Source organism: Pelobates fuscus, chromosome 5, assembly GCF_036172605.1.
Source record: "Pelobates fuscus isolate aPelFus1 chromosome 5, aPelFus1.pri, whole genome shotgun sequence".
NCBI classification, from domain to species: Eukaryota; Metazoa; Chordata; class Amphibia; order Anura; family Pelobatidae; genus Pelobates; species Pelobates fuscus.
Genome location: NC_086321.1, coordinates 368,318,124 through 368,343,538, shown reverse-complemented (window position 1 = coordinate 368,343,538; position 25,415 = coordinate 368,318,124). Strand labels below are relative to the sequence as shown.

Below are 25,415 nucleotides of genomic sequence, written 5' to 3'. Positions count from 1 at the left end.
GATGGTGCCAACACCCTCAGGGTCCCACTCCCATGGCGCTGAAGTTACTTACTTTAATCCAGCGCCGCGGTCTAGGTGGCGTCTTAGAGGCAGAAGTATGAACTCACAGCTATTTGTTTACCCGTGCATTCTCTGCATTCTGATTGGATGGCAGTTTTTGCAGACATGCTATGAAAATGAAGCGAGGACTCCCTGCAAGGTTTGCTCAGTGAGTCTTGTAACTAACTGTAAGCTAGACGTGATGACAATCATTTTCTTAACTTAAATATTAATTTAACGGGGGGGCCTGACCGCCATGCTGACCCGTCGCAGGCTGGAGAGGCTCCTGATAAATCGGATCAAATTGGGCTACAAGCTTAGGCTATTGCAGCTTAATGTGTGACCTGAAGCCATATCTAGTGTCCGGGCTGCGGCTGGAGCCACCGCGGGCCCCGAGATCGGGAGTGCCAGAGCCCCCAGTGGGTGAAATGGGACTTCGGGGTCTGCGGCCTATGCGGGTGGAGAGCGGGACGGACGGCCGCCGTCCTGCTTGCGAACCTGACTGCCACGCAACAGCCTTGTGATGCACTTCACAGTCCTCGCCTCCCCCCCACATGGACCGGGAGGGTTATCTCGGTCCCCACCGGAGTGAACCCTCGCCCTACAAAGCCCAACATCGGGCCTGCCTGACGGCGTTCACCACGAGCTGGGCCTCTAAAATGGCGGCATTGCGGCCTGTACCACAATACACAACCCTATGCGAACGCAGGCGACAACAACCCACGGAGCTACATCCTCACTAGAGAAAAGCCCGCATATACTAGTGCCATCTACCTGCATGGGAAAAGGGATAGGGTAAGAGGCGACGGACACAAGTGGCGAACGCCACCCTCGGAAGCGCCACTCACCTGATAGCCCTGTAACTGGGCCTGAAAAAAGGCCGACCGCAGCGTCCCACACGTGGCGTCTCCAGTAAATCCGAGCATTACTCGCCCACATTATGAGACCCTCACGCACGGACCTCCACACCTCTTCACCCAATGAAGATTGCTGACCCCAGCCTCGGACTTGCCGACCACTCAGAGCCCCCTATGCAATGGCACAAAACACATCACTCTGGGGACTGTAACAGGCATAAGGAGAGGTCCAACAACGGTGGTTATACTTTTTACTTTCTTTTTTTTTTTTTTTTCTTACACCTTATCTTTTTTACTTCTACTCCTCCTGAATAGCTCTGGACTGCGACACCCTTTTGTGTAGGTGACAGACTGCCATCTTACCACTCATGGAGAGATCCGGTACTGACTGTTACTGGCATGGCTCGCTCTGGGCTCCCATGTCCACCGCAATCACACCGGACAACCCTATGCTGCATACACCAACCCAAGAAGTCCAGACTAGCCGGGGTGGAATACTGCTGATGCTCCACCACTTGCAGGATCACATCGGTTAACAATGTGTTTGAACTTTAAACTACTCAGCATAGTATACCATCTACCAAACATATAAGCTTGATGTCATTCATTTCACTCATCTGTGTACCTAGCTAGACATATAATTTTACAAAGAGGGGGTGTAAGATTAATTAGCCCAGATTTCTATGTATGTAATGCATGTCCCTCTCTTAAGCACAGGCAAGCGTAGTTTCAGCGTGTTCATACTACTAATACTTACTTTAAGCTACTGAGTCAAACTTGTTTATACATGTTAGCTACATTGCATGCTTAAAAGCTCCAGCTACTCGAGAACCTAAACGATTGCTAACATATTACTTTAACTAAAATTGTGCCTGACAATCTTTTGCCGCAACCTGTAATGCAATGTTCAATTTTGTACCTTGATGTCGCTGTTGTGGCGCACCAAAGCTTGTAACTACTCTTATGCACACCAAAAATAAAGAATTAAAAAAAAAAAAATTATTAATTTAACGGGTGTTTCATCAGCTTCATAAAACAAATAAATGTGTACATTCTGGAAAGAGAGTTTTAATGCAATTGTTTTGCTATGTAATAATCCCATGGCTATTAAAGAGTTTTGCCAGCCACCATCACCACTTCATTGATTTGAAGTGGTTATGGTGGTAGGAGTCTGTACTTTTCTGCTTGAAACAGAGATATTTTCTCTATTGAGCTGGGAGCTGGTTACTCCCCCAGGCACTCGTGACAGAGCTCCGGGCTTCCTAATATCAATCCTGCATGACATGCTGGCCGGAGATGTCATGAGCCCCTTCCTTGCAGAAAGTTAACCGGCAATAGCAAGCCTTGCACTACCCTCTCTCATCCATTCCTCCATTGCCGTCGTTTTTTTTGTCTTTTTATTTTTTTTTTATCTCTTCCTTCCCCGGTGAAATGGTCCAATCAAATGCTTGTCTATGAGAAGCATTTCATTGGACCTCATCAGATCCTTGGTGATGTCAATGGAGGCGTGGAAAGCATCGCCAAGTAAGTGTTTACCTTTTTTTGTAGGTTTGAAAAACGGAGACATGCTAACTTTTAAATCCCATTAAAGTAAATAGGTTTAAAGAAACTCTTTCATTATGTGAGTCCTTTCTCCACATATAGATGCGGGTAATCAGGCACTCTGCGAACACCCTGCGCGATGCTCTGCTGTCCGATAATCCTCCTCTACAAAAGCTGTTTGAGGAATACACCGTAGTGGAAAGAACGCTCCTCTGTCAAGCGTTCCAAGCAGATGGATCCATCTTTCACCCTATAACAATCCATTCTCCATCCGACTGGATTCCATCCCACCCGGAGCCCGCCGAGTCCTTCAAAGACTTTTATTACAAGTCCAGCAGACGTGTCCCAACGTCAAAGAGAAAGACCATCTATGTGCAAACAATAGGTAATAAAAAACAAATTAAAATAAATCTTATGAATTTACAAATTTTATAAAGAATTAAAAAAAATGTATAATACTAGCACAATAATGCCTACATTGTCGTTAGCTCTTTGGTTCTGATAGAATTGAGGAAATTGCAGCTTTTCTTTAACCCCTTAAGGACCAAACTTCTGGAATAAAAGGGAATCATGACATGTCACACATGCCATGTGTCCTTTAGGGGTTAAACAGGATTATTTATTAAAGTAAGAATCATTAGGAATTCAAATTCTGTTATTTTGACCCCGAATTTGAAATTCAATTTGGATTCCTGGCGTTTTTTTTTATTTTAGTGAATATTGTGGCTATCGCTTTTCCTGGGGACTTTATTTTCTGATTTTCCGTTTCCTGTTTTTTTTTTTTTTAATCAAAACCTTCTTTAGGTCCTTTTGGAGATGATGATGTTTGCACTCACCGTTACATTGGTTGGCTGAAAGGGTATTGCCAAGCTTTTTTTTATGGACTCCCTGTTAAAATCCAAGGTCCGATCCCTGTATCGGAAACTGGCTGTGCATTTCGAATCAATGATATGACTCAAAATTTACAGATTCACGCAGGTAAGAGAAGGGATTTTATCATTTCTAACCAGTTACTCAAATCTGTCCTCTCTCCTTGTCCTGTTACATTGTGACCAAAAGTACTTTAAAAAACCAGGAACAGCAACCTTTCAACTCAAAAGACTACGAGAGTAATTCAAGGAGTTATACGAATTGCGTGTTGTTGTTTTTTTTTGGTTTTTAAAAAAAAATATTTATTTTATGTAGTGCAAGCAATAACAAACAGGCTTGTGGTGCCACGACAGCATAGACAGGCTTTCAGTATTATACATGTTACATAGTCATGGCAAGAGTAGACATCGCACTATTTTAAGGTAGAATGAGAGGGTGAGTGAGACCTGCCAGTTCAGGATATGCGTAAGTGGGTTAGTAGCTTTATATCACATAGAGCTGGTTTGTTATAAAGGTAGAGTACAAAACACCCGTGATGCCCTTAAAGTTATCAGTGAAAGATAGGAAACAAAGGCATATAGCATAGACGCAAGATAGCAATATTAGATTAACCGGAAATTAAAGGAAGCTTAAAACAAAAACAGAAATTCAATAATCAGCACTAAAGCGGCATGTAGATGGAGGTGGGTATGTCAGGAAAAGCCTCAGTCCATGCCCAGCCAATGCCTCTCCGCAGTACATTGTGGACCTGGACTGGTAGAGTGGATGTCGGATAAATAGCCCGTGTGCAGGCCCATGTGTCATGCAGCTGAGATGCGGGACTATGTGAAGAGGCTGGTACATTTGGCGACCACGAGTTGGCCCTCGTGCATGCGAGCCAAATGAGTAGGTACCTCTGATCCTCTCCACTCGAACCCAAAGTATGCGTCTGCGCCGTTTTTGGTCTGGTCGCGGTGGGGCATTCCACCTCTGCTCCCACCCGGCTGGTCGATTCTGGGGGGTGCGGGTGTCTGATACTCCAGGTATTGCAGTTCGTGAGCGTGCCTCTAGCTTACTCCAGAATTCATCAAAGATGAGATAAGTCGAGCCGCCATGTTCAGTTTCTTACTATCAGATAGATTCACTGCAGCCGCCATTTTGCATGACCTGCTGTATCCCCCGCACTGCAACATTGCGTGTCTTCAGTTTCGCTACGGGACCTCTAGGACGGGGACCGGGATGACCCCCACTGATCCAAAGGAGGGGAAACAGGACCAGCGCCTCTTGGCTCGGAGGGTCTGCTCCAAACAGGCAGGAATGTAGAGTAGTGGCTGTCCACCCCACTCACCACCTGAGTAGGCCTCAGACTGGAGGTAGTGGAACTAGGGCCAGGAAGCAAGTTTCGGGCCGAACCTTGGGACCAGCACCGTCTAGTGCAAAGAGCCGCCGCTTCTTGATATCCGGTGAGGGACTGATCTCCGGTTATACAACAAAAAGGTCGGGAAGTAATGGGAGCATGTCCTCCTCCTCTAGAATGTAAGCTCATTGAGCAGGGCCCTCCACCTCTCTGTTCCTGTACGTCCAGTTGTCTGGTTACAATTACATGTCTGTTAGTCCACCCATTGTACAGCGCTATGGAATCTGATGGCGCAATATAAATAATAAAATAATATTGCAACTAGTCAGCATGGCGGACTGGCCCTGCCCCCCAGGAATTGCTGTTTTATAGCATTTGTGTCTCTCCACCCTGTCTCGTTGCATGTCGTGCCTACTTTGTCTGTCCCATTAAGGGAATGTGTCATTTTCTACTTCTCCATTATGTGCGTGTCTCTTCACTTCTTGTCACTTCCTATCCCATCAAAAATCTTCATTACAAACACCAGGGTGAAATAAATCTCATTAATCCCCATTTAATAAAAAAATTTAAAAAAATGCTCTCCTACCTGTATTTTATTAATTAATGTGGATCCTTTTTTTTTACGCATTCTTTACCACTGTCATTTTTTTTTTTTTTTTTTGAAGGAACATTTACGGGCTATAATTCCATTCCCATGCCAATTTAATACAGTATTTATCAAGATAATTAATTTAAACTATATAGATTAGTGGTCCCCAGTCAAATTCTAGAGACGCACCCAATGGCTTTGTCTGTGTCCCCAAAGTTGTTTACATGTGGAACAAAATTATCAGAGGCATTGCTAGAATCAGATATCATCCAGGATTGAGCCCCAAAATAATTTGGTGACCCATTCTCCACACCTCCCCCTTAGCAATCCCCAATTCCACAGCTTACTACTCGTCTTGGCACACTCGCAGTTACAGACACACACATAGGTACAGATGGGTAGACAGACATGCACATGTATGGACAGGCACCAACACACACACATAAACACCCAGGATACACAGACACCAATAGGTACACACAAACACAGACCGGTACACCCAGACATAGACAGAAAGTTCTGGGGATGTAGTTTGTTTTTGCTGGTGGGGCAGTGTGTGTGTGTGTGTTGGGTATGTAGTGTGTGGGTGTGCTTATTATGGGATAGGGCTGCAGTGTATGTTAAGGGGGATGGAATTGGGCTTAAATTTGTGAAAATTGTTTTTTTTTTTTAAATGGCCTTTAAGAAGAGTGTCAATGGTATATGTATGAAATGCACTGGCCCTGCAGCTGGTATTTTCGTGTAATGTAGAAGCATTACTATGTTTTAATTACCGGTACTCTCTGGATATTCACCCAAATCATTAAAGCCAAACATCAACCGAAACTTTCCTTCACTTAAAGCGCACCTGTCTGAGTGCACACATTAAGATGGAAATGCCAACAATTGTATCTATATATTGTGTTAGTAGAATTTCTAGTAAATGTATAGACTTTCCGTAAAATCTATGGGAAGATATGTTCCTTACCCTCACCTGTCAGTCTGTACTTGGAGGAGCAGGAGAAGCATCTGCCACAGCCTCTACAGTGTCTATTCTGTAGTTGCTGTGATTACTCCTCTAGTCAGCGTGTTGCTTACTTCACTAAGGAAATGTAGAAACCAATGTTAATAAAACTCACATGGCAACCTCAGGACTGATGTACACTCAGCTTTGGTAAGTCTTCCAGGCAGGGCTGATAGCATAGTAGGGGGATGAAAGTAGGTTGGGGTTACATTGTCAGTGTAAGTTTTTGTTACTGAAAATATAATTTGACCTAAAGACTAAAGTCTCTTATTTAACCAGATTGGTTTCTGTTTACATTTATTGTAGTTTGAAGACACGTTACTGTGAGATTTATTGCTGCGAAGCTCTGTTATACACTCAGGCACACCAACTATGGATAAAGAAAGATGGGGATCCTGGGACCAAAATAGGGACTGTCCCTCTGAAAGAGGAATCACTAGAGAGCTATGTTTACCCCAGATGGGTTCCCTGGTCACAGAGTCCCCTCTGAATTCAGACGTACATCTGGCGCTTATTGATTTAATATATGGTATTTTCCCTTCTTCGTTTTGTTAGCTAGTCCTTTGATATTCTGCTATTTCCTTACCCAGGGGATCTCCTTAAATACCTGAAGCAGGTGAAGCCGGACGATGCTCTGTGTATTGTGGGAGCGACAATGATAGATTTGTATCCGAGAGACAGTTGGAACTTTGTGTTTGGGACAGCGTCACTAACTGAAGGTACGGGAGTGTGGATATTTGAGCTATACGCAAGAAGGAAATCGACCCATACACATATAACAATAAAATGTCAGCGAGATACAACTGGTTATCTTGCCTTGTCAGTTTAACATTCTATCCCTCAAATGTAAAACACAGTGTCACTGGAAGAGCTTCTATAAATGATCAGGATATTTATAAATACATAGATATCCTGACCATATGAGCTAGCACTCTATCAGATCCAACCACAGAAAGGCAAGCTTACCGTCTAGTAATCTGGTGGGAGACACTGACGCAAGGTGATTACAATCTAACAGTATCGTAGGACACCTTGTGCCAAGAAGCTTACAATCTAATTACAGACCCTATCACGCAAGGTTTAACCCCTTAAAGACCAAACTTCTGGAATAAAAGGGAATCATGACATGTCACACATGTTATGTGTCCTTAAGGGGTTAAGGTTGGGAAAGCACTGTGGGGCTTTAATTTAATAAAAAGTTGGGGATCTTCCTTGGACACCATTGATGTATTGATGTCACAAAGAGTTTACAGTCTATTTAACTAATTACATGTCTGTTAGTCCACCCATTGTACAGCGCTACGGAATCTGATGGTGCTATATAAATAATAAAATAATAATAATAATAACTAGTGATATGGTAGAAGAGACTAGACTGTCTCAGAGAGCTTCTCAATCCAATAAGTGGCAATGCCCATAGGAGCTTGCAATCAGTCATCTCAGACCCCAGACAAATATAGTGATACTATGGGAAATAGCTACACTTGCTTACTTTTACCACTAGAGGGTGGTAGAAGAATAGAAAAAAAACCTCCCAGCTTCTGCCCATTTATATGGAGGATTCATTAATAAATTGTATTTTTTCAGACATTATTTAAACATGTCCATCGTTGTACTGCCACTTAGTGGGCAATCATGGAATTACATATTCCTTACACATTTTTTACATGTGGCAATGACCGCGCTTGCATTAGTATTTCCCCCCCCCCCCCCACCTATGAAAGAATGTATATGGCTTTCCTATGGGGTTTTACATGACGCTGGATGACGTCACTCCAGAAGTCTACCAGACAGCCACTAGAGGTGGATTTAACCCTCAAAGGTAATTATTGCAGTTTACTAAAAACTGCAAGAGTTACATTTGCAGGGTTAGGGGACCTGGGACTGTGCACCCAGACCACCTCAATCAGCTGAGATGGTCTGGGGTCCTAGAGTGTCCCTTTAATGATAATCAGACATGCGTGCTACAATGACTGAGGCAAATGTGTCGTTAGGTCAGAATGTTTAATCAGTTGTCCTCATTTTTAGGTCAGCCTGGTTACAAGCAAAGTTTTATGATCATAAATTTAAAGGGACATTATTGTCACAAAAACAACTTTAGCTTAATGGAGCAGGTTTGATGTATAGACCATGCTCCTGCAGTCTCACTGCTCAATTCACTGCCATTTAGGAGTTAAATCACTTTTGTTTCTGTTTATGCAGCCCTAGCCACACCTCCCCTGGTGTGACTAACTCAGCCTTCCTAAACACTTCCTGTAAGGTGAGATCTAATGTTTACAGTTCCTTTATTGCTCAATCTGTTTAATCTAAAATTTCTTATCTCCTGCTCTGTTAATATCTTGCTAGACTTTGCAGTAGCCTCCTGTGTGTGATTAAAGTTCAATTTACAGAGCATAAGATATAATCTTCTAAAGCATGTTAACATCTGATTGAAAATTAAACCAATTTTTAAAGCAGGCCTTGTGAGTCACAGCCAGGGGATGGGTGGCTAAGGCTGCGTAACAGAAAATAAAGTGTTTGAGCAATGAGACTGCAGAAACATGATCTATACACCAAAACTGCTTCATTAAACTAAACTTGTTTTGGTGACTATAGTGCCCCTTTAATAAAATATAATTTATTCTCAGTTTACAATTTTGCAACAATCTATGTACGCTGTAGTCGGCTGGAATAGTAAACATGGCTGATGTTTAGTGCTGGTATTATACATCTCTCCAGGTGTGGGGGTATTTAGTTTTGCGCGATACGATGATGACTTTTACAGTCCGGGATATAAAGGCCGATTGAAGCAGAGGGTGAAGCTTGTAGATGAGGGATACTCTGTGTTTGAGAAGTCGTATACCCCTCCGATTACCAGCCCACTACTCATCAGATCCTGTAAGGTGAGTGGGATTTAATTCTGTTCTATAATGACATTCCTTCCTCTTTCACCGCAGTGCAATATATAGACCCAGGGACAATATTTGTGACAAACACAATGTCTGTACCCGGCTCCTGTCAGTCTGCCTTTCTATAACTAGTCTCTGTCAGTCTGTCTGTACCCGGCTCCTGTCAGTCTGTCTTTCTATAACTAGTCTCTGTCAGTCTGTCTGTACCCGGCTCCTGTCAGTCTGTCTGTACCCAGCCCCTGCCAGTCTGTCTTTCTATAACTAGTCTCTGTCAGTATGTCTGTACCTGGCTCCTGTCAGTCTGTCTGTACCCAGCCCCTGCCAGTCTGTCTTTCTATAACTAGTCTCTGTCAGTCTGTCTGTCTGTACCCGGCTCCTGTCAGTCTGTCTGTACCCAGCCCCTGCCAGTCTGTCTTTCTATAACTAGTCTCTGTCCTTGTCCGTCTGTCTGTTCCCAGCCTGTGTCAGTCTGTCTGTCAGTACAGTGCTCCTCTTCCCTCTGTCAGGGTTACTTATTCATTCTAGCAATTACAATCCCAAACTAAGGCTAAAAGAAGCCAAGCTGTAGCTCTAAAAAATAACAAGCAGCACCTTTGCTGTGTAACTGATAATGTACACTAAAAGTGGAACATTAACCCCTACAAGCCTAGTATAGAATCCATCTATCTATAGAGAATCACAAATGTGCATAGTGCACAGTCATGTAAATAAAGGGTTAATCCTCACATATCTTTTAATATAATTCCTTAAAGTGTGCCACTTAACAGCTAAGTTTAAAGTATAACACAAAGTCTCAATAACTACATGTGTAAATGGAAGATAACTTACGAGTGTTAAAGTGCAGTTTTATATCAGTTTCCTTATAAACTTAAAGGGACACTATAGTCACCAGAACAACAACAGCTTAATGAAGCAGTTTTATTGTATAGAACATGCCCCTGCAGCCTCACTGCTCAATTCTCTACCATTTAGGAGTTAAATCCCTTTGTTTATGCAGCCCTAGCCACACCGCCCTGCATGTGACTTACACAGCCTTCCTAAACACATCCTGTAAAGAGTCAACTAATGTTTAAACTTTCGTTATTCTGTTTAATTTAGAATTTCTCCTCGCCTGCTCTGTTAATAGATTGCTAGACCCTACGCAAGCCTCCTGTGTGTGATTAAAGTTTAATTTACAGAGCAGGAGATAAAAACATCTAAAGTAAATTAACGTCTGATTGAAAATTAATCTTATAAGATTATTCCTCTTCTCATAGGAAAGTTTTTAATTCAATATTTTTCTATGAGCTGCATTTGGTTATGTTTACGTCACATGACCGAGTTTTACTTGGTTACTGCATAGAAAGCGCCTCGAGTGGCTGTCAGTGTGACAGCCACTAGATGTGAGTTTAACCCTTCATGGTAATGACACAGTTTCTACAAAATGGCAATGTTTTACCTTTAAAGGGTTAACACTACATGAGCACTGCACCCAGGCTATTACATTGAGATAAAGAGTCTGGGTGAGTTTATTGGTCTTTTACGGAAACTGCGCACACACAGACTGTGACGGATCAGCCTGTCCCTAGATTGTAATCCCTTTGTTTCATTCTACTATGGGTTCGGGACATTGCATTCTCCTTCATTTCATTTTTATTTCATTCCCCTACCGAACAAACTACTGAACAACTAGACCACCCGTATGCTGAGTGTGCCACTCACTAACCTCTGTCGCCTCATTAACACTCCTAAACCGCAAGAGTTCTAAGTGGTCGGCTGGGTGGTCGCCGTTCGGTATACGAACACGTGGCGGCGGCCATCTTTAGCCGCGAACACACTGAGCGGTGTTTGGTCGTCAAACGCATGGAACCCAAATCGGACACTTGACGTTGCGAACACCGCTCGAACGTCCCATCAATCAATGTTCGGCTTAACGTATGGGAATTGAAAGGCGTTCGGTGGGAGCAAGCTCCCGAACGAGACATAGACTGAACCTACCCACGAACCGCTTTGTTCGGTATTTTGACTATATTGAGTATTCCCGAAAGAAACTGACCGCACAGTCTGATTTCATGGAACTCTTTTGGGCAGTAGCCTCCTGTGCGGTCCGTCAAAATAAGACCTCCATGGAAATCCCGAATCCCTGAACCGATCTTGGATATCGGGGATGTAACTTTTGTGGGGTTTCCATGGGTTTTGGGGGTACTTTTGGGGTACTGCTAAAATTTGTCTTTTCTGTGCCTGGAGATAATTGAGCTAGTACAGTTCCTGACTCCATTATCTCCCAGGCACAGAGGAGGGATTATTTGATTTTGTATGGGAGTGTCCTGGACCTGAGAGCCAATGTAATCGTGTGTTTGTTTTTACTGTAGTCTACTCTCAGGTCCAGAGGGGAGTGCCCCTTGCATGGGGATTGAGATAAAAGGCCATGTGTGGCCCCATTAAAACCAGTTGTCTCACAGCATAGAGCCTCGTCTCATGTTTGTGGGAGAAAGCTAGAATAACTGTCTCCCTTCTGCTTGGAGTGCTAAATCACTAGCTTTTGTAAGAGCTGTTCCTGCTCTGCTCTACAGCATTCCTCCCACGAGGGGGGAAAGAACATCTCTGGCGGAACCCATCTTCCCATCGGGGTGGCCGCCACACAGACGTACAGTTTTAAAATTTAAAAGACAGTGGTGGCGATATAGCTTGACTAAATACCCACATTAATTAGCAAATATAGATTATTTAAATACCCTTGTAAGATTTAATCAGTATTTTGTGTGTGCACTGTTCCCATATTGTGCATTGTCAATATATGTTGTTATTTACAGGAAAACCTTTATTAAGAAATGCATGTTCTGGGTTTGCCCTCCATTGCATTTTTTTCTTTGTAAGAGACCCATGCTAGTCAGTCTGTCTGTACCCAGTGTCATTTTGTCTGTTTGTACACAGCCCCATGTCAGTCTGTACTCTGCCCCATGTCAGTCTGTACTCTGTAAAGTGACAATCTGTCTATACTCCGACAAGTGTCAGTCTATTTGTACTCAGCCCCATGTCAGTCTGTCTGTACTTTGCCAAGTGTCAGTCTGTCTGTCTGTAAACAGCCCCATGTCAGTCTGTCTGTCTGTACACAGCTCCATGTCATTGTGCCTGTACTTAGTCAAGTGTCAATCTGTCTGTACTCAGCCCAGTGCCAGTCTGTCTCCACCTAGCCCAGTATCAATCTGTCTGTACCTAGCCCACTGTCAGTCTGTCTATCTGTGCCCTGTCCATGCCAGTCTCTGTACCTAGCCCACTGTCAGTTTGTTTATCTGTGCCATGTCCATGCCAGTCTGTCTGTACCCAGCCCACTGTCAGTCTGTCTATCTGTGCCCTGTCCATGCTAGTCTGTCTGTACTTAGCTCATTGTCAGTATGTCTCTGTGCCCAGCCCACTGTCCGTCTGTCTATCTGTGCCCTGTACATGCCAGTCTGTCTGTGCCCAGCCCACTGTCCGTCTGTCTATCTGTGCCCTGTCCATGCCAGTCTGTCTGTGCCCAGCCCACTGTCCGTCTGTCTATCTGTGCCCAGTCAATGCTAGTTTGTTTGTCTCTACCCAGCCCACTGTCAGTCTATCTGTATCTACCATTGCAGTGTTTTATGGAAAACTGATCTACGTTTCCCCTTTTTGTTTGGAATTCCCTGTCTTGTTTTATTATATAAAGCTCGACACACGTCAGGCTACAGCTGCTGTATATGTTCTCTAACCTGTATAAAATAAATATTTTATCGTATTGCAAGGTAAACAGTCCGTATCTACCATCCTGATCTGTTGCTCCTTATTAATATTCAATGGTCATTAATCCAGATTAACCTTATATTGCGCACGTGAGAAACATGGTGCAAAATTGACACAATTTGTCTGCGTTTACGCATAAAAAGATTCTAACAGAATTACATCCCTTTACGCCACTTTTGTTATTTTGTCACAGATTATGTCTAAAGATGGGCGAAAAATGCACTTTTGTTGTAAGAACACTTTATAGCAAAACATTTCTCCTCCGTCCCACGTCTAGCGTCACCTGCGCCGTGATAAAAGTGACAAATGTGAGAAAGAAATGTCACAAATGTGCCCCCGTGCCTGATGGTGTTTACAGCCCATTTATACATCTTTAGAAATACTTATATAGAGGCCAAAGATTTAATACGAGCAAATAGATCACACGTAATGTAAGAGATTGCACCATTATTTATACATAACCATTATATTTCGTATTACATATATATATATATATATATATATATATAAAGTTATAGTATATGCTATAGTTATATTATATTTTATATTGTATTCTTATTTGTCTTTGTCTGCCTGGTGTATATTTATCTCTCCCACACCTAGTTATCTTGAGAAGGTGTGAAAGACAATTAACCTACTAAAACCACTGTATTATAGCACAAAGCTGTGCTAAGCCAATACATGCTGTTTATCCAATATCCATCGGCAGACTGCAGAGGGATTTATGGAATGAGAGTGGGCTTCCCAGAATGTACCTGACTTTCTCTCCCTGTGTTAGTAAGTCTCTGGTACTGGTGCAAGACTCCTATTGTGAAAAATACAAATTAGCTTAAGTTATTAAGGACCACTAGAGTCACCCAGGCCTCTCCATCTCAATAAAGTGGTCTGGGTGCAGTGGTCCTATAGTGTTAATTCTGCATTGTAAAACATTGCATTTTTTTTTTTTTAGAAATTGTAATGTTTAAATTGCAGGGTTAAATCCACCTCTAGTGGTTATCTTCCTGGCAGCCACTAGAAGTGCTACTGTCACGTGACATGGAAGCTTCCACAGGAAAGCATTGATTCGATGCTTTCCTATGGGGAAGCTTGGATGCACACATGGCCCTCTCTGCGCATGCACATCAGGTCCCCGAGGAGCACTGGATTGGCCGTCGCCAGAGGGGGTCCATGACATCACGGGACGAGGAGAGGTAAGCACAGAGGGAGCCTCGTACGTTAAAATTAAATATTTTTTAATTTTAAAGGTTAACTGGGATGCAGGGGTACCAGTAGTGTTCCTTTAAAAAAATAATGATAGGGGGGCGTGGCTTGGACGCCGAGGCTAATGGCGGCGTAAACCGGGAGCTCCCCACAGGCTCAGCACATATCCTCGCCCGATAAGCACTCCAGACCGCCGAAATGGGAAAGACTCACCGGACATCACAGGCCAACCATCCCTCCAGCACCCCGAAGGGGGCACAACATTCTGCCATGAGGCAATTTCTCGTGCCGCCGGCCGAACTGACAACCCAGGCCTCCAATGACTCCGAGGCCTCGGGCCTCTCCTGCCCGCCATCACCACATGTCGACCAACTAGGGGAAGCAACACCCACCACCCCCAGCCAGAATGGATCGAGATGATCCGAAACCTGCCCACCAAAGCCGACCTGAAGGAGGCTAATGCCGCCCTCCATAAGTCCCTCTCAGAGGAACTGCGCACCATGCGGGAAGACATCCAGGGCACCCAACAGAAGGTAGCCCAATTGGAAGCCGACTGCGACCACATGGCAGCGGCGCAATCCGCAAATACCTGCACACTCCAACAACAGGGAGCCCAACTCCGACAAATGGCGCAGCACATAGAGGACCTCGATAACCGTGGGCGGAGGCAAAACATACGGATCAGAGGTATGCCAGAGGAACTTGATCAAACTACCCCTATCAGGGACACGCTGTCAGAATTATTCAACAACCTCCTCGGCCGGCCGCCAACCACCCACATAGAATTTATTAGGGCACATAGAGCCCTCAGGCCGAAAGGACCCCCAGATGCCCCCCCTAGAGACATCATTTGCTGCCTTGCCCACTTCCAGACAAAAGAAGACATCCTGCACAGAGCCAGGGACACCAAACAGGTGATCTCTAATGGGGTAGAGGTACAACTGTACCCAGGCTTGTCGCCAGCGACACTTGCTTACAGGAGAGCGATGCGCCCTCTCACACGAGCACTGCAGGCTAACAAAGTCAGATACAGATGGAACTTCCCCACGGGGCTACAAGCAACCACTCAGAACGGACCTTTCACTGTGAAAAGTGAGGGGGACATGGAAGACCTTCTAAAGGAACTACACCTCACGCCGATTCAAATGACCTGGCCCGACCCACTGAACTTTTACTCCTTTCCACAGGGGCCGAACCCCTCAGCTCCAATTCAACAGCAACGAGTGAGGAGATCCCGACAACAAGCCACGAGGCCGTCGGGCGCAACACGCTAATGGCCCCAAACGGCTGTTACCTGAGGCTGGACATTGTGAAAGACTTGGCCTAACACTGCACGGCCCTCCTGCGCACTCCCGGCCGCGTGCTCCCCAGAGACACTACCCGAAAAGATCACCGTACGGAACCAATGAAGCGCTGTGGAATTACAATTTAACGTGACCCTCCTGACGGGCCGCGCCACCACATCAACGGAACCCCCGAGTACTGGGGTGGACTGGGACTAATAATGCCGGAGCCGGCATACCGGACTGACGAGAGCTCTTGCTCGCAAGTACACCAGGGTCGAAAGGGAGGGGGGTGGAGGAGACCTAGCTCCCTGGCTGGGGCCCGCCGCCGCCACCTACCCGGCCAGTAATGACCCTCGGCGAGCGGGCCGGGGGTTTGGAGCCGGCGGGCCACACCTGGGGAGGGGGATCCGGGGAGACCCGGAGCTACTGGAAACTAGGGGTAGCCAGAGCGCAGACACGACACAACACCGATAAAGAGACGGCAAGGACTCAGCAATACCAACACACACAGAGGGGTGACGATAACGGGGGAGACCTCAAGATCACACACTATGCACGCCCCGGAGCCCAGACTGAGCGACCAGCCCATTGACGGACAGAGAACACACAACACACACTACCCGCTGACGCAGAGGCCGAGAAGGGGGCCTACACAGAACAGGGGGGGACGTGCGGGCGGGGGAGGCGCGGGAGGGACCCGGGATAATGCACAAGGTAATAGGCCTACACAGGCTAGCTTCACAACAGCCACAGCTAGTTAACCAAACCACTGTTAATGATTTGATAGACTCGTTGTCTAATGTACGTAATGTTACTGTTTTACTGATGTTTCCGATGTTATTGCTAAATACCAATGGCTTTACTCCCATACAGGCCACGAGGCCACACTACCTCAGGCGAGGATTACGACACCAACCACATACGAGACGCGCATTGGAGCCGCAGGGGACCGACACGGGTCTGTGACGGCAACAGGTGACTAAGGAGAGATCCGACGGTTACGGACCGGACACAGACGTTGCCCGCTAGGTGAGCCTAGACCTCCTTTCACTACCCCACGGGACGGGGCGTCAACCCAAGGTGAGCAGCCCGCACGGGTCACAGGTGGAACCGTGCGCCGCGACTCCCCGACGCCCACACCCAGACGCCACCTCACGGTGACGAGACCTACATATCTCCCCCACCCCCGTTACGCCCCTCTTCACCCCACTCCTCCACTCCTCCCCCCATCCTACGCTCCTCCACTACCGACAGAGGGGCCCCACCAGGTCAGACATGGCACTGACCCCCGCCCAACTCACCATCATGACCATTAATGCCAGGGGACTCAACAAGCCCAACAAACGGACTGGGGCCCTGAGGGACTTCCACGCCCACAGGGCCTCGGTGGTCATGATCCAAGAGACACACTTCAGGAAAGGCGACAGACCGAAACTGACGAACCACCACTACCCCTACGGATACTTTAGCGACTTCCATGGGGGCAAATCTAGAGGGACCGCCATCCTAATAAACAAACGAGTGCCGTTCCAGGAGGGGGGGTGCCTCACCGACGAAGAAGGTAGATACCTCTTCCTCAAGGGCAAGATAGCTGGGCAACCCTACACATTTGCTACCATATACGCCCCCAACAGAAGACAATGCCGCTTCCTTCTCCAGACACTACGCAAACTCCACACGTTCGCCGAGGGGACGCTGGTGCTAGGGGGGGACTTTAACATCACACTAGACCCAGCCTGGGACTGCTCCTCCGGCACGTCCCGCACCCCGCTGCAACAGCTGCACTCCCTCAAGACACTCCTTAGGAAATACCGGCTGATAGACTGCTGGAGAGCTCATCATCCTGACGAGAAAGACTTCACGTACTTTTCCCACCCACACCAAACATACACCAGAATAGACCACTTCTACACCACACAACACGCACTCCCCCTTGTAGAAGAAGCAACGATTGGTGTGGCGACGTGGTCGGACCACGCACCTGTTACCCTACGCTTAAAATCCCCGCTCTACCGACCCACCATTACTAAATGGAGACTCAACGAGTATCTCCTGACCAGAACAGACCTCACGAACCACACCGGGGGAAAAAATCAGAGACTATTTCCTGGACAACCCCCCAGCATTGACGTCCCCGACGATTAGATGGGAAGCCCACAAATGCGCGATACGGGGACACTTTATACAACAGGGAGCCCTACTCAAGAAACACTCTGAGGCCCGCCTGACCCAGATCCTGACAGACATCCAACACGAGGAAGATCTCAACAAACACACACCACGCACCACACACCAAACGAGACTCCTACAGCTAAGGCGCGAGTTAACCTCGCTGCTCCACTCCAAGTTCCATAGGGACGCGATAAGACACAAAGCATTCTTCTCCATACACGGGAACAAGAGCGGAAAACTTCTAGCCAACATGCTTGCCAAAAAGAGACAGCTCACATACATTGACAGAATCAGAGACAAAAGTGGCAAACTCCACCGCCTCCCGACCGATATACTAACCGCAATACGGACGTACTACGCCGACCTATATTCCCTACCGCAACCGCACACAGAGACGGCGAAAACACGACTACGGGATAAAATACGCACATACCTCAACGCACACGCATCCCCGACTATAGACGACAATACGGCATCGCTGCTGGACGAACCAATCACACAAGCAGAGCTGACACGGGCGATCAAACAAACTAAACCGGGCAAGAGCCCGGGCCCTGATGGCCTCCCGCTAAAATATTACAAGACCTTCGCGGATAGCTTATACCCGCCACTAGTGGACTCCTTTAATGCGGTGAGAGAGGGCCAACCCATCCCCAAGCAAGCCCTGACAGCCCACATCACCATAATCCCCAAGGAGGGCAAAGATGGGGAACACTGCGGGAGTTACAGACCAATCTCCCTCATCAATTGCGATGTTAAACTCCTTGCAAAGATCCTGGCGACGCGGCTGCAGTCGCACATCCCCAGATTGGTCCACCCAGACCAGGTAGGGTTTGTGGGAGGTCGCGAAGCCAGGGACAACACCACCCGAACACTCACCCTCATGCACGGCAGGGGGGCGGGAGCCGGGGGCCTTCTCCTGCTGTCCACAGACGCAGAGAAGGCCTTCGACAGAGTCGGTTGGACATATCTTTTCGACACTCTGACACATGCGGGCCTGGGAACACACATGATGCGATGGATCACTACCCTGTATCACGAGCCGATGGCACACGTCCTTGTCAACGGCGCGCTGACCCCCGAACTCACAATACACAATGGCACCAGACAGGGCTGCCCCCTATCCCCCTTGTTGTTCGTCCTAGCCCTAGAACCGTTCTTGACACACATCAGGCACAACACTGACATCACAGGCATCACGACAGGCGACGTCCACCATAAAGTGGCCGCCTTCGCAGACGACCTGCTATTCTTCATCACCAACCCAGAAATCACCCTGCCCAACATCCAACAGGCCTTTAAGGAATTCGGAGAGATCTCTAATCTAAAAATAAATTATGCTAAATCCCATATCCTGAACGTCAGTGTCCCCAACAGACGCGCCGACCCCATACGCCAGAGCTTCCCATTCCAATGGGCAGACCAAAAGATTAGGTACCTGGGAACCTGGCTGACCAAGGACAGCAAAGACCTCTTCCAAGCCAATTTCGCCACCACACTCACTACCTTCCAAAAAGACATGAAAGAATGGGCGCACCCGCACATATCGTGGCTCGGGAGGGTCCAAGTCATTAAGATGAATTTCCTCCCACGCCTACTATACTTATTCCAAACCATCCCCATTAAACTCCCCGGGGCATTTTTCGCCACACTAAAAACAGCCATGATCACGTACATCTGGGATGGCAGACGTCCCAGGATGAAAACCACCACTCTAATGAAACCAAAGGACATGGGGGGCCTAGCACTGCCGGACTTCCGCTCATACCACACGGCCACACATCTCCTGAGGGTGATGGAATGGACGAAGAGCGGAGTCCATAAAATGTGGAAAGTGGCGGAGGAATCGGAGGCGAACATGCCACTAGCAGTCATACCCTGGGGCAGGAAGGACCCAGACACCCGAGTCATGTCCCCATACATTAGATCCATCCTGGACATCTGGCGCAAAGCGGCGAAAACACATAACTTGGCGCCCTACCCCTCCCCCCTGACACCTCTGGTACACAACGCAGACTTTAAACCGGGCCTCGACCCGAAAGCATTTCAGAACATCCTCCAGACCCCGATACCGAGACTACACCACATCACCACCAACGGCAAATGCACACCACTAGCAGACATGCTAGGGGGCGGGACACCCACTTTCACACAAAGCTTCAAACACGCACAACTTTCCACCTTCATACGCACTCTACCGCAGGGAACCGCACTCACCAGAAATCGGACAACATTCGAGACACTGTGCAATAGCCCAGACCCACTACCGCACGGAGTCTCCCTCATATACGCGCTGCTACAGACAGAGACACCCACTGCTAAACCTCTATTCATGGGGAAATGGGAAGCGGCACTGAACACAACGTTCACAGACGCAGAGTGGGAGCAGATATGCTACCTCACTCACCACTGCTCGACACACAGCAAGACCCAAGAGACGGCATTTAAACTCCTGACGAACTGGTACCGCACCCCACACCTCCTCCACAACATAGACCCAGAACACACTAGCCTCTGCTGGAGGTGCGAGAGGGAAACAGGAACTGCACTTCATATATGGTGGGAATGCGAAGTAATTAGACCATACTGGGAGGGCATTCACGACATCTTAAAGATGTTCTCGGACGCGCCCCCCCCCCCCCTGGAACCAGCAGCAATGCTCCTCCACCACACCACAGTACCTAGATCCAGATACAAGAAATCCATGACGGTTAGGATACTAAACGTAGCTAAACAGATACTCCCCCTATATTGGAAACAAAAGACTGCACCTCCGTTGAAGGTATGGTTCGCCCAGATGGAAGAACTTAGGGCAATAGAAAACCTGATCATGACAGCCACAGACAAACCCCAGACTTACGCGGAGACCTGGACATTGTGGCTCCTCGAAACCGCCAAAGACACCTTCCTAGAGAAGCTCAAGGACAGGGACATGACCGAACCCCGACCCCCCCCCAATACTGCCTAGAACGAACGCGACACGAGACTGGAACCCATGACTGAACCACCCTAGAGCTCCAATGCGCACCTCCACTCTACCACTACAAAGGAACGATTACTTTACGCTGCTCCTTTATACCGCACATACTCACCACATTATACTTCTAGACACAGGTTAACGCATTTATCGCAGCGGACGAGCACAACGTCTAGATGCAGCACACATAGCCAACAGAGCCCGAACGGGAGTGAGACCCACGACCAGGTACTGCAGCACTCCTCCCCAGGAGGCGAAAGCCACCGCGAGACACAAACACACAGTAGGGACGCAACCAACCCACTCGCATCGAATAGGATATATGCAATGATACATACCCATATATTACACGGGACCTGCGAGTCCGACATTAAAGTGGGCCTGCGAGCCCAACTAAGCACGCAAATTACTGTCCCTAACAAAAGGCATAGCGCACATTATGCTCTCGCACAAGCACCTAAGAAACTGCATATGCCTGACAACTCACCCGTGAAGGCCTGCGTGCCTGATGACTTCTTTCATCGTAAAGTAAATCTGTTTGCATGTTCTACTTTAATTAGAGACCTGCGAGTCTCAAAATCCTGAACAAAAAACCAAAATAAAAATTATATTTACAAAAAAAAAATAAATAAATAATGATAACCATCTAACTTGGGTCTCAATTTTAATATTTTCGGATACCTTTTCGAATGATCACAATCTGTTAGAAAAAAAACTTTTAAATGATTTATCTAGAAAAATCCCTCGAGGCCTGCATGTTTTATTTTGCGTTTACATATTTAAAAATATTTTTTGTAATAATATTATCTATAAATGGTCTAGTATATCATAATTTATATAAATTAAGATATTCTGGATTTATTTTAATGTTTATAGAACATTATCATTAAGGTACTGATATATTTCATTGTGTGAATCGTTCTTTAAATTAAATATTATGTATTAAGTATTATGTTTTATATGTTTCTCTGTGTGAGAGAGCTTAGTTTTATATATATATATGTAGATATATTTATATATACAACAAGATGATTCTTGGCACTCACCCTTTCATACAAGTCATCCAATTTTTGCCTAGGTGCAATCCCACGTTGAAAATATGTAAACAAAAATAAAGAGATGCACTCTGAGGACATAACAAGTGAAAAAAAGGGGATTTATTCCAGTAGGTATAACATAAAAAATTAACCGACGTTTCGACCCATTCGGGTCTTTCTCAAGGTCCAAGGTCTCAAGGTTTCTCATGGACCTTGAGAAAGTCCCGAATGGGTCGAAACGTCGGTTAATTTTTGATGTTATACCTACTGGAATAAATCCCCTTTTTTCACTTGTTATGTCCTCAGAGTGCATCTCTTTATTTTTGTGTGTGTGTATATATATATATATACACATATATATATATTCTGAAAAAAATAAATTAAAAAAGCAAATAACTGGGAATATTAAATAAATTATTCATATGCTTTTCTTTACATAAATGTGGCATAGAGTTAACTGGTTGATCTAAATGTTTTATACTTTGTGCGTTAGAATATATAAATATATTGTTTATAATTGCACCCCTGATCTGAACGCTGTGCTAGCAAACGGTGGGCATGATGGGGTTAACAGCTGACAGAAAACTCTGTGTCCAAACAGCGTCCACAAACATTGATTTTAGAATTCAGGGCAAGGACTTTGTTATACAGACAGCATGGGGACACAGCGGTACTGCAGAGTTCAATTATCAAAGCAGAAAAGCAACATCATCTCTTTATCTCTCATGAGAGCGTACAGTGAAAACGGTGCAAGTTCAGACAGGACATTAGCTGTGATTTTAGATTGCCACGACCTCTTTTTAATGCCATCCATTTACAATTACATAAATACGGTACTTTTATTAAAACCAATGGTGGATGATGAGGTTTTATGGTTTAATATGCATTTCTGTCTTTTGTTAGAGGGGGGGAGACATTTAAAATTTGCAAAATGGTTTTAGAGAAAGTGTAGTAGTTAGATGAAGCAGACTTTCAGCAGAGGTGGTTCCAGTAAACGACTTGTGTTCTAAACTAAATGATCTCCGCTCTCCCCTGATTTTAGGGGCGAGTCGTAATAGATGCTTTACCTTTAGTAGCGACCATGTCCTCTTTCATCTTCTCCTAAGTTGACTCCCTCACGAGGCCTTATATTCTAAGATGGTTTACGTATGGACAGGGGCTACAGTTGGTTGAATGATTCCTTGAGAATGTATCTTGGGATCCGGGTATGCCCTAGCTGAATCTGTCCTACTACCGATGTGCAATCTGATGGGGGCGCTGCTGGGAGATGTATACGGCTACATTACCGACACGAAAAATACTGACGGGGTTTGTGCTTTGAAGCGTAAGAGTTTCGGTTCTTCCTGCGTTTCTCGGAGAATGCGTTAATTTTTTTTTTTTTTGTCAATCTTTATTTTATTTGTGCATAAGAAGAACACATAGGTTCGCACTGCCACGACAGCTGGTGCAGACAAATTCGAAACATATTATAACATTGATATGGCATCGATAACATAGCACATTTTTTGTTTGCAAGAGACAATTTATGTAACAAGTCGAGTGTTGAGCATGCTTCCACTGGATGGGGCATGCACAGTTGTTGGTTATAATCAGGAGAAAAACAGGATAGTGCAATTCCCAGGTAGGTCAATCCAACCAAAAATCTTGGTACAGGCTAGGTGCGGGCGTATATTGGAGAGTTTGGCTATGAGACCTGCCAGGTTAGGTAACTTACACTAAAATCGCAATATAATACAAGGCTGTGTTTGTATTAAACACGCTTGACGCATATGAAAGGCATTCGTCCCATCTATAGGTAGGTTGGGTAGTTAGGAGACCTGCCCATTAGGAGTCACAGGAGGTGCATGTACAACAATAGTTAGCACAATCCTATGTGATCGTCTATCTTTTATGTTCTGTAATTTAGGTGTGCAGAGAAGCATATTCAATTAGACAGCGACATTTGGTGTGGAGCTAATTAAGCTATTACAAAGCATTGGTTAGATCTGAGTGTCCAAGTAATATGCACACTTTAAAAGATAAAATAGTTAATCAAGAAACACAAACTAGCCAGTTTTGATAGGACTCTATGATGAGAAACACAACTGCTGAATCCTGGCTAGCATGAAGATTTTTACAAGCTGAGTTAAAGCAGTGAGTACGAAATTACCTGCTGAACATAAACATATTAAATAAAACAGCCGAGGGGCGGGGCCTGACAGCCAAGATGGCCGGACGTGTCCGCTGAGGGCTCCTGCACCAGAGGGCACACAAATGCCCAATCTGCCCGAATTAATGAGGTCCACAACACAAGCTACCCAGCTATCGAACCGGGACCCCGCGCGGAGCAGAATGGTACCAAGCCAGTACCAAACCGCCACGGGAAAGCCCGAACCAGCCACGCGGCCTACTCCTGAGCGGGGTCTAGAGCAAGGAGGAGGCGGCCGATCCCCCGGCTCGAAGCCCGCTCACAAGCGCGAGAAGAACAAAGCCCTGCTGCCCCCCCCTTTGGACCGGCGGGGGTTATCCCGGTCCACTCTGGGGACGACAACCCCTGTGAAACGGCAAGACCATGCTACTACCAAACGGGACCCACGAGGCCCAAACAAGATGGCGGCGACAAGGCAGCCTAGGACGAAGCGCTCACTGTACAAGCCCCCCGGGAATATAGCAGAGTTCTGCGGCAGACTTATGGATCACCTCTGCACAAAGCTCCACACCCAGGGACAGGCATTCAGGCGGGCGAGGAGAGAAGCAGCGGCTTGGATCCGCCCGACGACCAGACGAAGTATGTGCTGGAACCCTCCTCGGGCCTCCAGAGGGGCGCCTGGGGGGCAACTCCGGCACTTCACGAGGCGGGAATCAGTGTCAAGCCCCTTGGACACTGGCACTCGCTCCCGCGCACGCCAGGGCGAGAGCCACAAACAAAACCAGCCTGAAGGCCACCCGGAGGCACCTCTGGGCCAGCAACAGACTTCCCCACGTAAATGGACACACACCGACTGCAACAACGTACAACACCACCGGGCAAGTGCAGCAAACGTCCGCACATATACACCAGGCGGGGGAGACCATCAAGTGGACCGACACCGGGTGAAGAACAGCCAGAGGAAGGACGGAGACACTATACTAAGACACCACACAGACTATCTCCTGAAGCACATCCATGGCGTCGGATGAAAATACCGCGGATCCAAGTATGTCTGGAATGCACCCCTGGTAAACCACGGTACAGCAGATTACTGGACTTTGACAACCTCCGCCAAAAAGATGTTAGCAAGTTTACAATGTTATGTTACTGACCTGCATTAGCTTAGTTGAGCCCTTTTGATTTCACACACACTGCATAATTGTCTAGTTGCATGCTCTTAAATATGCTACCATGTACACCGACCAGGATCATCACCATAGTACCTGCAGTCCGAGGGGCATAGGTTGAACTACTCTTCTACGAGCATTGCTCACTTTTCCAGGCTTCATACCTACCCCCATCTAAATGTGATAATGCTCAATGTCCTTAGCATTTTCTACCCTGATACTGTGCCTGATAGGGGTGCAGGTGCTTCACTCATATACATCTCCACAGCCCTATCATGAAACGTTCTCCCTCACCTCTCTGTCTAACTTAAGTGTTAATTGCAATACATAGAGGACTCATGGTCTACAAGCTTACAATTGCACACACCACCTTGCCCACCTTAGCCTTAATGTCTCTATGCCAGTCAGGCTATTCTAGCATGTCATTAATGTTTTTGCCTGTATAATGTTCCAAATTGTATGTCCTTTTGTGCAACGGTTCTGCCTGTTTTGCCTCTCTTTAGTAAGCAAGCTCACGTTAGGCACAATACGACAACGCCAACTTAAAAACTACCTTAATCTTATGAATAGCATCCAGCGGCTAT

The 25,415-nt window shown here is 46.3% G+C and overlaps 2 protein-coding genes across 2 annotated transcripts in view; both read left to right on the top strand.

Moving 5' to 3' along the window:
- Positions 1 to 25,415, top strand: part of GNA13 (G protein subunit alpha 13) — a 598,177-nt gene that overhangs the window by 64,354 nt on the left and 508,408 nt on the right. The window lies entirely within an intron of this gene.
- The window catches only part of AMZ2 (archaelysin family metallopeptidase 2), a 42,791-nt gene that overhangs the window by 1,673 nt on the left and 15,703 nt on the right, over positions 1 to 25,415 (top strand). The window contains exons 2-5 of the mRNA XM_063456631.1: positions 2,541 to 2,823; positions 3,243 to 3,416; positions 6,827 to 6,955; positions 8,955 to 9,118. Of these exons, the coding sequence (XP_063312701.1) occupies positions 2,541 to 2,823; positions 3,243 to 3,416; positions 6,827 to 6,955; positions 8,955 to 9,118 (750 nt within the window). The remainder of the gene's footprint in view (positions 1 to 2,540; positions 2,824 to 3,242; positions 3,417 to 6,826; positions 6,956 to 8,954; positions 9,119 to 25,415) is intronic.